This window comes from Pezoporus wallicus, unplaced genomic scaffold (genome assembly GCF_028554395.1).
Source record: "Pezoporus wallicus isolate ANWC-B61680 ecotype Strahan unplaced genomic scaffold, APGP_CSIRO_Pwel_v1 scaffold_11491, whole genome shotgun sequence".
NCBI lineage: Eukaryota > Metazoa > Chordata > Aves > Psittaciformes > Psittacidae > Pezoporus > Pezoporus wallicus.
The window spans coordinates 5,332,563-5,347,260 of record NW_026642649.1 but is presented as its reverse complement, the minus strand read 5'-3'; the positions used below and the strand labels follow the sequence as shown (position 1 = coordinate 5,347,260).

The window sequence follows — 14,698 nt, the reverse complement described above, 5'->3', positions numbered from 1 at the left end:
CATGGCACCCAAGACACGGTCCAACCTGGCCTTGAACACTGCCAGGGACGGAGGTCACATTTCATGGTAAATTCAGATTCTGCATTTATTTTGTAATTTGCCCCTCTAATGACACAGCAAACCATGTCAACTCATGAGAATTATTTTGGGGGTGTGATGATCACCCATTGTCATCTACTATAAAACTGTCCAAACCCAGTCATTTGTTTGATGCAAACCACAAACATTATTAGATGGCATCTTCTTATCACTGCGACTAGTTTTAGTAACTATATTTAATCCTCACCCACCTCCTCACTTCCTCCTTACAAATGGGAGTAGAAGAGGAAGTGTCCGCGTGCTATAGGGAAACTTGTTCTTGAAAGATACTGCACTGACTTCTTCGGTTAAGAACTATGTCAGTGTTCAAACACCTGGCTGTCTGCAGGACGCTGTTAGTGTCTGCCAGCCACAATGCATTTGAATCTCTGAGCTGGGAGATAAAGAAACGTGTGTCATCTTCCCAGCACTATGCAGTATCTCAGAGTTAAGTTAGTCAGTACAGCCCTTGTGCACACCCTCAAATTCTTTGACTTTGCTAATAATTGCCTTGGAACCCATAAAGTATAAAAAGGTATTTCAATAAAGAAGGTGAAAACATCCTGATTTTTATTTGATTTCTGGTTACTGTTATATACCTGAAGGATTGCCCAACCAGATTTAACAGTAACAAAAAAATCACAGTTGTAGTTTATACCAAGCCTAGCCATTCTATGAGTCTATGATTATATTTGATCTGTTGCCAATGGCTGATAAACAACATAATCTAAACAAAAAAATGCTGAAGACTTAAGTTATTTTGACATTTGTTTTAAAAAAGGGGACTCTGCAAACTCTATTACTAGCAGGAAGTTCTAGTGGTGAAGGCTGGCTCTGAAGAAGGCAAGATTATGTGGGATCTTCCTTGCAAAGAATAACCCTTTTCCTTAAATCAGAAAGTCTGGTAGTTCTATAATGCACTACTATATGTAGCTACATATGCAACAAAACCCAGAGAGAACAAAGAACAGAGCTAAAAAAAAAGTATCCTTTTGAAATTACAGGATGCATATGTGAACATCAGAACCTAGAGGCTCTAATACCATCAAGCTCTTCCTGCAAACCTGTGTATTTCAGAGTTACATGGACACCAGAACATGCTGCTTTTGAACTCAAAGAGGCCCTTGACTTAGTAGCAATGTTTATGACAGTAAATGGTTTACAGAAAGCTGGACTACTAGTTCAGGCAGCTCCTGCTTTGTATTAAGACTTAAAGGAACAGGGTTTGAGAGAAAAATACTTTCATTAATGTCATGTACTTACCTGGAGTACGTTGGTGAGGCTCATCAATCGGGAAATAGCTGCATTGAACAAATGATCCTTTGTGAAGTATTCTGTCACCTTGTATTAGAAGAAAAGGTCTATCACTAATTACATGAAATTCTCAAACACGGCATATTGGGGTTTTAAATGAAAAAGAATCATTGATAATCAATTTGTGAAATATGCCCATCTTACCTCTTACATGAGAATCATATGAGATGCAAACATATCACTTATGCAGTCATATGTGTGTATGGGAAAATAATCATCATCATCCAAGAATTCCACTAGACCAGGTTGCTCCAAGCCCCATCCAACCTGGCCTTGAACACTGCCAGGGATGGGGCAGCCACAGCTTCTCTGGGCAACCTGTGCCAGCACCTCAGCACTCTCACAGGGAAGAATTTGTTCCTAATACCTAGCCTAAATCTCCCCTGTTTCTGCTTGAACTCATCACCCCTTGTCCTACCACTACAGTTCCTGATGAAGGGTCCCTCTCCAGCATCCTTGTAGCCCCCTTCAGACACTGGAAGCTGCTCTGAGGTCTCCACGAGCTTCTCTTCTCCAGGCTGAACAGCCCCAATGTTCTCAGCCTGTCTGCATACAGGAGGTGCTCCAGCCCCTGATCATCCTCATGGCCTCCTCTGGACTTGCTCCAACAGTTCCATGTCCTTCTCATGTTGAGGACATAATGTTATAATCCCTGAGGAACATTATGTTACCTTCCCTTTGCTTCGACAAGAGGCCTTCATACTTGTAAGTCCAGTTATCCTTGTAAAAGCTTGTCCATAGATTGCAAGATCATAATTATAAAGTCTGTTAAAGAACCTGGAAGTTCTCTCACCACAGGGTTTAAAATATTTTTCTATGGATAAAAGCTTTAAGTTAATTTTGCATAGATTTATGGTTCCTTTTGAGTCTCGGATAATGGAACTGACACTAATCACAGCATGAGCCAACACATAAGAGATGAACACACATTTCAGTAATTTTTTGTTTAGGTAAATAGAATTAATTGTACAGAGAATAATTCACTTAATAATTATTAGTTACTTATGTGGGGGCAAAACTTTTGGCTCTGTAAGTCAAGCATGAGGTTTTAGCATAAGCAGCAACATATTCAGTCATTTACAAACTATGTCAGTGTTTCTTCTAACCTCAGAAATCACCAGGTTCTTCAGCTCCCAGATCTTTCTGGCTTCAGCCTTCTCTTTCTTTTTCAGAAGCTCAGGATTTGGCATGGCTCCTGATGTCCTTGCTTCAATAAGTTTGGTTACAAGTGTCCAGAGGCGCGTTTGCCATCTCTGAACGCCTGGCATAGCATCAGCTGAGATTAATGAAAGATGGCAGAAACGAATTTCAGTCACAATGAATGAACACAGAACTATACAGAAAAGTGGAAAGGGAACAGAATGCTAGAATTAAACTTCATTTATTCAATTTTAAAGAACCTACGCTGGAGCAGCTCATATAGAGCTGCTCTATATAGCAAATGGAATGGACCTATGCTGAACAAGTTCACAGAGAACCTCACACTGGAGCAAGGAAAGAGTGTAAGGAGTCCTCCCTGGGGAGGAAGAAGCAGAAGAGACAATGTGTGATGAACCAACCACAACCTCCATTCTCTGTCTCCCCGCACTGCTCAGGGAGAGGAGGCAGAGAAAATCAGGAGTGAAGTTGAGCCCAGGAAGAACAGAGGGGTACGGGGAAGGTGTTGTTAAGATTTGGTTTTATTTCTCATTATCCTATTCTGATTTTCAGTAGTAACAAACTGAACTAATATCCCAAAGCGGAGTTTGCTTTGCCCATGATGGTAATTGGTGAATGTCCTCTCCCCGTCCTCATCTCAACCCATGAGCTTTTCATCGCATTTTAGTCCCCCTGCTCAGTTCAAGACAGGGAGTGATAGAGCAGCTCTGGGTGGACATCCAGCCAAGGTCAAACCCATCACCAACAAATCAAGCTTGCTGGATTTCTTCAATTTAAACATTCACTATTCTGTCATCATTAAGAAATTCAAACCCAAGTTTGAAGATTTAAGAGATCCTTTTTACCTACTTACCATTTCCCCTCCCCCCCCCCAAAGTAACTTAAGGCTGCTAACATCTTTTGCTCACATTTTCCAACACTCTTTTAACAGAACATGACTCCAAAATCTTTCTTTGTAATTCTCAAGTGGAAACAGGTTGGTTTGAATGACTAAATGCATTTTTGCTAGCATTATACCTGCGCTTAGCTTTCTTTAATAAAGTCTAATCACCAAGCTCTAGTACACTTTACAGCTAAGATTTTGTACCCACGATTCTCACATTTAACTATTCCAGTTTCAAGGTGGAAAAATACAGCAAAGAGACCGTGCATCACTGAATATACTGCTTCAGAGTGAATTATGTACCCGTGTACTGTTAGGGATGCATGAGTTAAAGCCTGATTGCAAGCAAGTGGTATTTTTAAGAGACCTTTTCACATACCTAGCTTTGTACTGTTGTGATTAGACTGTGATAGCAAGCCAAATGAGAAAGCTCACAAAGCTTCCAGTACATACAGTAGTGCAGTAGCATATAAATGAACACATACGAATGTAAAAGGTGACAGACACCAACTGAAATAACACTTACTGCAGACTGAACTAACTAGCAAGAAACTAACACAAGCAGCAGCACACCTCTTTAAATGAGGCATGGAGCATTTGATTAAATGCCTTATGCAACAACAGGGCTAGATTTAAAGGTATGCATAAGACTACACTAAAATGTATGAACCACAATAGTAAAAGAAATTAAGATTTGTCTGTGTGACAACTTGCATGATGGCAGTAAATAAATGTGTAGGAGGGTAAATCCTAACTTCCTCAAGAAATAAGCTCATAAAAACTGTCATGTGTGTGCAAATATTAGTCACTAGCAACCCTGATTACCTTCTAATGAGATTCAAGAAGTATTTCATAGTCCAGGTTACAAAAATCACAGCATAGGTAAATAAATAGAAATAATAAAATATTGCAAAGTGTTACCTGCGATCTGATATGATTAAAAAAGCAGCTTATAATGAAGAAAATATTAAAATAATAATTTTCAGTCAATCAATCAGAACTAATAAAAAGATAAGAGAATGAAATCCAAGTTTGCAGAAGAAAATACCACTTTTCATACATGCTTTTAGCTCCTAAAAGGTAAGTTGCTTGCATTAACCTTTGAAGCCTGCCTCTCAGTATCAGCTTTATGACTCCTTCTCTTTTGAAAGAAACAAACAATAAATCCTGCTCATTATACTTTTTTGGATTCAATTGTTCCAAAACTTGGGCATCAAGAACCACATTAATTTTGTGCTTAAAATATAACACACTAGGAAAAAACCAACCAACTAAAACCCCCCCAAGAAACCAAACACAAACCAACAAAGCAACAGAAACAATCCAACTTACTTTTAGCATCCCACAAAATATCTTGCTCTGGAGGAGCAGCAAACAGGATGTACAGACGCAGGGTGTCAATGCCATACTCTTTCACTAACTCTTCAGGGTCTATTCCATTATGCTTAGATTTGCTCATTTTTTCCCAAGCAACTTGAAGCTTCTCACCAGTTTTTAGGTGAACTGGTTCAGTTCCTAAATATTAATTCATATGCAAAATATTAGAACAAATTTGGCTCACTTGTAACAGCAATAAGTTTTGTTCCCTAACCATAAGAAGAAACAACTATTTCTAGTGGGGTTTATTCATTTCCAACCAGCTTAAAGAGGAAAACCACCCACTGTAAACACCCTCTTCCCTCGTAAGGTTTCCCCCTTTAATGTTTTAACACCACTAACATGCCAATTCTTCCATTACATCATGACAGAAAGCATCCTTCTACCATTTGGAAGCTGTATCTGGCACTCATGTGCTACCATGACAGCCCCTGAGATTTAAGCATTGTTAAAACCCTGCCATTTAAAACCTCCTAGATAGGTGTACTGATCTGGTACAATTCTGAGCTGCACTTAGCTTTTACAAACACCAGATTTATAGGTGCTTGTTTTCAATTGCAGTAAGTTATCCTGGCAAAAACATGCCTTCTGTCATTAATTTAGACACGGAAAAGGGCATTTACACTAATAAAGGTGCAACCATCAAAACCATCTGCTCCAGAAAAGCCTTAGCTTTTCTAGATGAAAACAGGATAGCAAACAGTGACAAGCATAAGGGGGGTTGTACGCAGGAGAACAGCAAAAATGTGGCTGCACAGAGGAGTGCTTAAGGGAGGCAAATACGACCAAACCACTCCTGTTGCTACAGGTCCCCAAGCCAGGACTTGCTGCTCCAGTTTACACAGTGAAAGCACTGGAAAGAACATGAGAAACAGCACTCTTTCCTATACGTACTTCACATTCCTAATAGCTACTGAATACACAAACGTGTGCTAGCTTTGCCATGATGCTTTTATAGGTAGTCTGTTTGCTAGGACTACCAGCTCCATTCAGCAAGTAGCTGATCACTGTCTTAACAAAACTGCCTTCTGTTTTTTTTGGAGTCTACTGGAGCTAAAATAATACCATAGCAGTGTTTCTGTGTGGCTGCAATTCAAAGCTGCTGGATTAGTAGGGTCTGTGTGCACTCAGCAGTGCATCTGCATCCAAAACTCATAGATATCACTCTCCAGTTTAAATATTACAAGGATTAATTTTCTCTTCCAGATTTTCCCAGCGCTGACAATTACACACTGAAGGAGTCCCAGACTTTCTGGATGTACCTATGCTGATTTTCCCATGCAGTCTCTCTTACCAGTGAGATCAACCTCTTCTCTCTTCAGACACTGGCCTGTTGTTGTTAGTCTGAATGTCTGATTCTTGATAAGACCTTGAACCAAGAGCTTATGGAAAGGCTCCCTAAGGATGGAAGGAAAAGAAACTTGTCTGTTGAAAAGAGCTGTCAAAAGCATACTTTCTGTTAAGCCTCAGGTGTTGAGCCAATCAGGCACCATTACTTAATGAAACAAGAATTTCAAGTTGACTGTACATAAATGCTTGCCACCTTAGAAGGGACTTTGTGCATTTACTCATGGTGGCTGGCTGGCAACTGTTAAGTATTGATTTCTATTCTGCACACATTCTCGCATCCTGATTTAGTACTGAGTTAATCTAACGTCACCTTTCAAATTAGCATATGCATAATACACAAACATCTCTTGGCCAACAGTGCAATTTCACTAGCTTCAAGCTAAATCTCCCTGTCTAAAAGCACTGAAGCACCTGGCCTCACTGCCTTACAAATATTTAGCTCTATCTCACTGCACATTTCCTTCTATAAACAGAAAAGATAGTTTCTCTAACACAAGCACTTGCATGCCTTGTCCCTTTGCAGGACTAGCCATGAAGACTTAGCTGTAAGAAAAATGTACACTAGAAAAATGGCAATGTTGGAAGGTTCATACGTCAGTGGATCAACTTTTTTTAGCATCTTTAACATTAAAGCTTTCCTTTTCTAGCAAAATTTACATCTGAAGAGTAAACTCTTCTGCAGTGTGTGTATCATAGAGCTACAAAGAGCCTTAAAAGCACCAAAGCTAAGGGCAGCAGTGCACTACACACTAAACACTGCTCCATCTGACTGCTGTGGCCACCTCCTTTAATGATCTTGCATTTCTAATTCATTGAGTCAGATGTCTGCTGCTGTTTTCACTGAAAAGGGCAACAAAATTCATCTGTAGAGGTTTTGCTCCCCACCCAACAGGTCAGGAAAGCAAGGCAGTCCCAACAGCAATCGCAAGAAGAGCAGGGGCCAGGGAAGAGGTGTGGAGCCAGACCCAGAAGGCATACAGAGTCTGGGAGTCTTCTCATGGGATCCTCCAGCACAACTGTACTGCTGACCATCATTTTGGAGGCCACACTAATCAGCACTGGTTACTCCTGATTACGCCTTCTAATGCTCATGTTTGTGGCTCAACATTAAGCAAGCTGAATTCTCCACACCTCCCCTAACCAGGCCCCACCTATCTCCCAAAACAACTCATGTAAAGAGGATGCATGACTCCTATTTACTTCTTAAAAAGCAGAAATAAATCCATCTGAAGAACAGAGAGTAAAATCAGACTTCTACATTTTACTTCACACGCACAAAAAGCCATAATCCAAAATACTACTCACCTCTAAGGTGTTAATTTAGTATTTTACATTATTAAGAAACAGAAATTATATGAAAATTTATCTTGTGATTTAAACCACAGTAATTTATTTAACAACATATTCTTTAATAATATACCAATTATGAATGTTTTAACTGTACTGAAGCTGATACCTTCCAAGTACTAGCCTTCAAGCTCTTTTGATGACTCTAAAGTAAGGACATATTTGAAAAGCCTTCAACTAGGAGGAAAACGTGACAGGCTTCATACTTTATCTCCAACATATACATGTTTGAACATGAGTTTCCTTCCTTGCATATTTTCTATACTTAGAAGTATACTGTGCAAGTACTGGCACATAGTGGTGCATCATTCAGTCATGAAGCTGTACAAGTCTCTGCTGTGCCACCTAGTTTCATCAACAATGTTAAGAGCAGCAATTCAGGCACCTCTAGAAATATTTCCTAGACAATATTCGAAAGGTTGCCTGCAAATCCTCCTTAGAAATAAATTAAAGGAACTGCAGGAGAAGTCAAATTCAGACAGCACAAACAAGAAAAAGTATTTTAAAATAGGAGGCAGTAATTACCTAAAATCTCAAAGAATTATCACAGATTACCCAAGTGAATTAGAAGATGAAAATCAGGAACAACACCCTTGAAATCCTATCAGCAAATGGTGGGAAAGGTGCTTCAGGAGATAACTGTTCAGGAGAGTTCCTTCTACAAACTAAAGACATTACACCAAGGAAAAATAAAACCAGTTTCTCCCCTCTCATTCAGTACTTTGGTCTGCTTGAGATCTCAAGCAGTTATTGAAATAGCTACACTTCCTGCTATCTAAAATAAAGCTAATGGGGTATCCAGAACTTTCACATCAAATAGGGCTCTCCCCTGGAAGTGATTTTTCAAAGAACACTTCTTTTTAATGACAAACAGCTAGTTCAGATCCTACGCCAAGTTATTAAAAGCTGAAGGCAGGAATGAGCATTTCCTATTTCTGTTTACGCTGACAGAGGCTCCAAAAATGCAATATAAAATACATTACCAAGTATGGGGAAAAAACACCCCACGTGTTCCTAGCGGGAGACCGCAGGAGAATGGAGATGTGCCCAAAATGAGAAAGGCAGAGCACATCTAATAAACACAGGGCTCAGAAACAAACAAGAGTACTGCATTTCTCCTGAAGCGCACAGTGATTTTGCCAGTGTTGTGGTGGCTCCATCTCATGGTCACATGCAGATGTTACACTTTAATTTAGATTAATAAAAGACACCTAAAACTTTTCCCTTTGAAGACTGATGTGTTTCTTGGCTGCAGAATGGAGTTGCCAAAACACTGAAGCACAGAAGGTTGGATGCAATTCTGATCTAAATACTGCAGCATCCAGTCATAGCCTGGTGTTACAGAATCACAGTACGGTTTGGGTTGGAAAAGACCTTAAGATCATCCTGTTCCAACTTCCTGTCACAGGCAGGGACACCCCACACTAGAGCAGGTTGCTCCAAGCCCTGTCCAACCTGGCCTTGAACACTGCCAGGGATGGGGCAGCCACAGCTTCTCTGGGCACCCTGTGCCAGCGCCTCAGCACCCTCACAGGGAAGAACTTCTGCCTTATATCTAACCTGAACTTCTCCTGTCATGAACCCCTCTGAAGCTGTATCTCTGCCAACAACTGAAATTAAGCCATGTCCACACAGACAGACATTTTGGCACAGTAAATGAAAGAGATGGCTTGAGCTTCTTTGAATGCTCCATCACATTTCAGATTGTAAGGATGCTGGAATGGGATACACCTTTACCTGCCTGTGAAGTTTGCCTCTGCCCATGCTGGAGTATGGGCACTGAGGCCTTAGGTTTGTGTGCAGCTTTTGCTCATGTTGTACCTCAGCTGGGACCCCACCTGCCTGACACCTCCGGGCAGGATCAGATGTGCTAGCTATGAAATGTGTAATCCATCCTTCCACATTTCAGTAATGTTCATATCTAGGTTCACCTCTATGGCAGACCAAGCTCTCTATATAGGAGCACGCAGTGGATGGATCTGCTCAGTGCCACATCCTCAAGCTCCTTGCTGTGCTCTGTAAGGGGAGTGGCAGGAGTTTCAATTGAATTACAACTGACCTGGATGGAAGGACTCTGGAGCTTGCAACAGTGATAAAAAGACTCAGAAGAAGGGATATCCCTAGCAATGGCACTCACTGCATGTATTTGCATCCTGCACCTTTAGAAAGGTTGAAAGATGCTGATGCTGTGCCCTAGAGCAAAGGCAAGCTGAGTCACTGCCAGCTGAGTTCAGGGGTTGTGAAACCTTATGTCAGATCAAGCTATAACAACCTGGCAACCCTGTGGAAGGCCAGAATAGAATCCCAGACTGGTTTGGGTTGGAAGGGTCCTTAAAGCTCATCCAGTTCCAACCCCGGGCCACAGGCAGGGACACCTTCCACTAAAGCGGGTTGCTCCAAGCCCCTGTGTCCAACCTGGCCTTGAACAGGGACAGAGCAATAGAAGCAGCTGGAGGATGTGGAAACTGATCATTTTAGGCAGAAAGATTAAACAATATTGAACATTCAAGATTTTACAGAGTCAGCAGCTGAGTGCTTTTGCTCAAAATCAACACTAGGGATAAAGTCTTTAATGACCAAAGAGAAGCTCTAGCACCTTTCCCTTACAAAAGAAGCTATTTCTGTCACGCACATCTTCTATTCTGTAATGCAGCTCTGTGAAGATAGTGCCTTCTTACTCAAGAGACCTGCCCTCTATCAGAGTCAAATCTGCTGACTTAATGTCAACAATAGGCTTTGGTTTTGCTTTATAACCTGTCAGGCAAATGTGGTAGATCCCATTTCCAATTCTTCATCAGACAAAACCAATTACTAAAGTCTAGGGAAGAGTCAAATTCTGTGAAACCTGTACTTGCAATAATACAGTTGAGCAGGTGTAACAGTGTCAGCACACACCGGCCATGGTGGATTAAGCTGGAACAGACAGACTGGTTAGGGTTGGAAGGGGTTAGATCATCTGGTCCCAGCTGCTTACCTGGCTTCTGTGCCTGTGGTGGTCACAGCTGGAAAGGCTGACTGGCTTGTGAATTAATTCTAGATGCACTTACAGACCAGACTGCTAAGCCACAATGACATCAATTTGCACATAAGCTGTTATCACATGTACCGATACCCAGAGGGTGCTGTTTATTCTTAAGGTCCTTTCCAACCCTAACTATTCTATGATTCTACAATAATGAACATCAGATTTGAAGAGTTTGCTTTAAAAATATAAACTATGGAATTTTTAACTTTTGTTTTCAATCTCATTATTTTATTAATAGTCATCAATACAGAATTAAGGACTATCATAAACATTTCAATGGATTCAAAAGTCAGAGGATAGGAGTCAATGAAAATTTCCATGAATAAAACCTACCAAAAATGAAAAATTACTAAAGATTAACAGGGGTATTCATAAAGAATTTGTCAGGATACCAGATAACACTTTAAATGGTGGCAGTTCTCCTGAGGTATAGCAGAATTTTATGAATTTAAGTCAGTGAACAAGACCTGAGCTACTACAGGAAGGCTGAAAAAGCACAAGGGGGCAGTGCTTTTTAACATCCGTGTGTTTTCCCTCAGAGCTGTAGGCTTCAACACCATCACTTTAAGCTTCCTAACAGTAAGCCTGTTGTTTCTCATCACCCTTTTCAGATGTTAGACCAGCCTTTGAGCAGTCCTGACAGAAGACTGCGCAAAAGCAACTTCTGACCAATACTAAACCATTTAAAATACATGGTACTATTTCCAAATCAAAACAAAATCTTCATTTGAATTCCTGTCTTTAAAGCACCTAATGCTTTAACTTGCATTGAGCTAAAGCAAGTAAACAGTTTTGTACAAGATAATGAATTTGTTATAATCACCTCGCAATCTCAGCACGTGTAGTAGCACAAACAACGGATCCTAAAGGCAAAGCTGTAACTTATCTTCGTATGTGCAACAGCTCCTGAGATTGTACATTGTGTCAAAGGAAGTCTCTAACTTCTACAAAAGCAATTTTGATTTCCTCTGCTATTGTCACCATACACAGTCAGTACTTCTTAAGCCTTTTCTTTTCATTGAAGTTAAGAGTTTTCTTCTGCAATTCACCATATTTATACCAGTCTACACTACGCAACTTTGGTGCTACTGCTCTGTCACAGTGGAGTGTGAACAAAACACATCCAAAATTACTATAGCCACAGAATCACAAAGACTTAAAAATAACAGGTTGGAAGGGACCTTTGGAAGTCAGTTGGTGCAAGTCCTTTCTCACAGCAGCCCTAACTTCAGGTTGCTCAGGGCCCCATCCAGCTGAGTTTTGACAATATCCAGTGCTGGAGATCCCACAGCCTCTCTGGTCAAACTGTTCCAGTCTGATAAATAACAAATAAATTGACAGCAGATACATGTACTGCTTTTACTTATCGTGAAGTGTTTTGCACTGCTTAGCTCCAATACTGCAGTGAACTGTAGGAGTGCTTTCCTACATATGCATAGTTTCACTGACATTAACAGTATTACTGGCAGGGAGTTACCCAATTTGAAATAATAGCACGACACAGAATGTCTGAAGTTAGCGGTTTATGCAAGCCTTTGCAGGCTGAAAATCCACAGCAACATTTTATCACTTGCTCTGAGCCTGTTAATACTCACGTAATAAAAATGTTATGGATCTATGCATGCATACAGAAATGCAACTAAGTGTGAGAAACCAAGTAGTTAGCCAAGACTGACAAGCAGGAATATTCAGGCTCATTCACTGTGATGTTCTACCGTTGTAACAGTCCACTAACACTCCTGCTAGTCAAATGAAATAGAAAAGGTTTTTATAGAAATATATTAAGGCTTACTTGTGTTTTGTCATCTTTAGATCATGGCAAAAATGGCTTAAAAACCTTGCATAGAATAAGTGCATAACTGCATGCTCCTTTCCTCCGACGTACAAATCCACAGGCATCCAGTAGTCTGCTAAGTCACTATTGAAGGGCCTAAAAAAAACCCCACCACAGGTATAGTAAAAATATAGCATGGAAAAGAAAGATCAGCTGTACCAAAGTAGCTCATCATACTTGACTACACACTACTGAGAGCAATACATGTGCAATAAAACTTTCATTTTGCTTTCAGATCTTTCACATTTTTAAGTGGTATGCTTATGAAATGATAGGCAAAACTTTAATTCCCACTGAGATGCAGAGCCACACAAATACTATGTTCCTGTATTTTAGACAAGCAACTAAGATCTCACATACATTACCTGAGAAAGTGATGAAAATATTTGCTTTTCTCTTTAATAAATACCCTGTGGCAAGCCTTTGAATTTCTTAGTATTTATCAAGTGCTACATACAAACATATTAGAGGGAAAGACAAAACATACGCACATTCAAAACTAGGGTTTTTTCTGTAGATTTTGGGAGGTTTTGGTTTGGGTTTTTTCAATCATAGGTTTGCACTGTTGCCATTAGGGGGTAATGAAGCAGTTTAAGACTACAAAAAACTCCAGAGTCAGATGGGCCACGTTGCACTCCAACTGAAGGATGCCCAATGAACGTACAGTGAATCTGTCATTTACAGTGTATTTACTACGTCATCTGGGGTCACCTGTATGGTTTTCTAGCATTGCTTACTGCTTCATTAAATATTGTTATGGGTTCTGTAATGGACTTCTGCCTGCAAAATACCATATGTATGTGTTTTTAATGTATACTTTGTGGACCCGTTCCAGCAAATGTATGTGTTTTGGTCTATTTGATTATTTCACCTGTAACTTTTGTAAGAGCAACACTTTTTTACCTCACAGGTGAGCCCAGAAGAAAACTCTGCATCTGCAATTCATGTCTTTAATGGAGCAAATCAAAACCAACCTGTTCACAGGGTTCCAAAATCAACAGAGTAATTATCCCAAATTCTAGACCTGTGAAATACAGCTTATGGAAATAAAAGGCTTACATCTAAGCAGCTTAGCTAAAAAGTCCAAATAAATAAATCAAGTTGAGGTAGTGATCTAATGCAGAAGTTCATACAAGTGTTCTTATTTCAATATAAACCAGCTTTAGCTACACTAAGCTGTTACTTTGACAGGTGAGTGTTACATCCAACTACTTCTTCACCTTTGGGAAAAGTCCCTCTTGTCCATGTATAAGAGAGTATTTTAAACTATCACTGAAGGGGAAGCAATGCTCCTGACTTAATAACATTAGTAATAAATCCACACTACTGCTAGAAAATAATTAACATTAACATGAAATAAAAGTGCTCACAGAAGATTTTTCTTCAGTTTAACTGAACTAGTGCTGCAAAAATAACTGGCCCAGGTATACTACATCTCTCAGTATGTGGTTTGTACCCAGAGACTGCTCTGGACAATAAAAAAACCACATTCTCATACAGTCCTAGCTGATACATCAGCATCTCAAAAAATATCTTTTTCTCTTCCTGAGACTACGAAGTAGAGCTGGTCCACTAATTCTTCTCTGGAGAAAACAGCGCTATCAGCACCGCTACTACAGGCACACTATGAAGCAGAAAACCAACTAAAATGACTACATTTACCTTACACACTTTCTATGCTGCAGCTACTAATACCCAGCATATGAAAAACATCCTTTTATTATTTATGCATTCAGTAGAAGTGCCGACACAGGAGGAGCCTGCTGCGATGCCACTTTGCTTTAGGCCTGTGTATGAGGAAGTAGCAAGTTCCTAGAGTTCAGGAGGAGAGAAATGAAGGTGCTGTTCTTGGCAGCTGGGTGTTACAGTGGACTATTCCTCTTCTAACTGGTGGAAAAGCACTGTCTGTCCACATATTGAACCACTCAGTGCATTGCTAGGGAGGGCACAGTCCACACAACTAACTACATTCTCTGAGAGTCGTGGGAGGCTATCATTCTTCATGGAACCCTCCACTAAGGACAATCTTTAGCTCTTCAGCTGAACATTTCCTCTGTGCTCTCTCATGCAAACTTCTGCCCCTTGCCCTGTAGCTCCTGTGCTTACACAGTTGCACCTATACATCCTGATCTTGTAGATCTCCTGGCATGGAAGCAACCAAAGGCCACTTTTGTAGAGCAGCTCCTAGTCTCCCCTGTGCTGTGCTTAGGCCGGAGGGCACGCACAAAACTGGGGTAGCACAGGGGTTTATGCAGTCTCCTACCAAAGGCAGTTAGAAGCCAGAAGCATCAGAGTGCCTGGCCTCTTCCTTCCCTTATACTCTGTGAAGTGA

The 14,698-nt window shown here is 40.4% G+C and overlaps 1 protein-coding gene across 2 annotated transcripts in view; it reads right to left on the bottom strand.

The window, feature by feature from the left end:
- LARS2 (leucyl-tRNA synthetase 2, mitochondrial) overlaps positions 1–14,698 on the bottom strand; it is a 60,715-nt gene that overhangs the window by 14,548 nt on the left and 31,469 nt on the right. Inside the window, exons 14-18 of one of the 2 annotated variants that reach the window (XM_057431617.1) lie at positions 12,325–12,462; positions 6,105–6,208; positions 4,766–4,948; positions 2,499–2,668; positions 1,342–1,419 (exon numbers count right to left, since the gene is read on the bottom strand). In XM_057431617.1, the coding sequence (XP_057287600.1) occupies positions 1,342–1,419; positions 2,499–2,668; positions 4,766–4,948; positions 6,105–6,208; positions 12,325–12,462 (673 nt within the window). The remainder of the gene's footprint in view (positions 1–1,341; positions 1,420–2,498; positions 2,669–4,765; positions 4,949–6,104; positions 6,209–12,324; positions 12,463–14,698) is intronic. The other variant, XM_057431618.1, reaches the window with a different exon arrangement.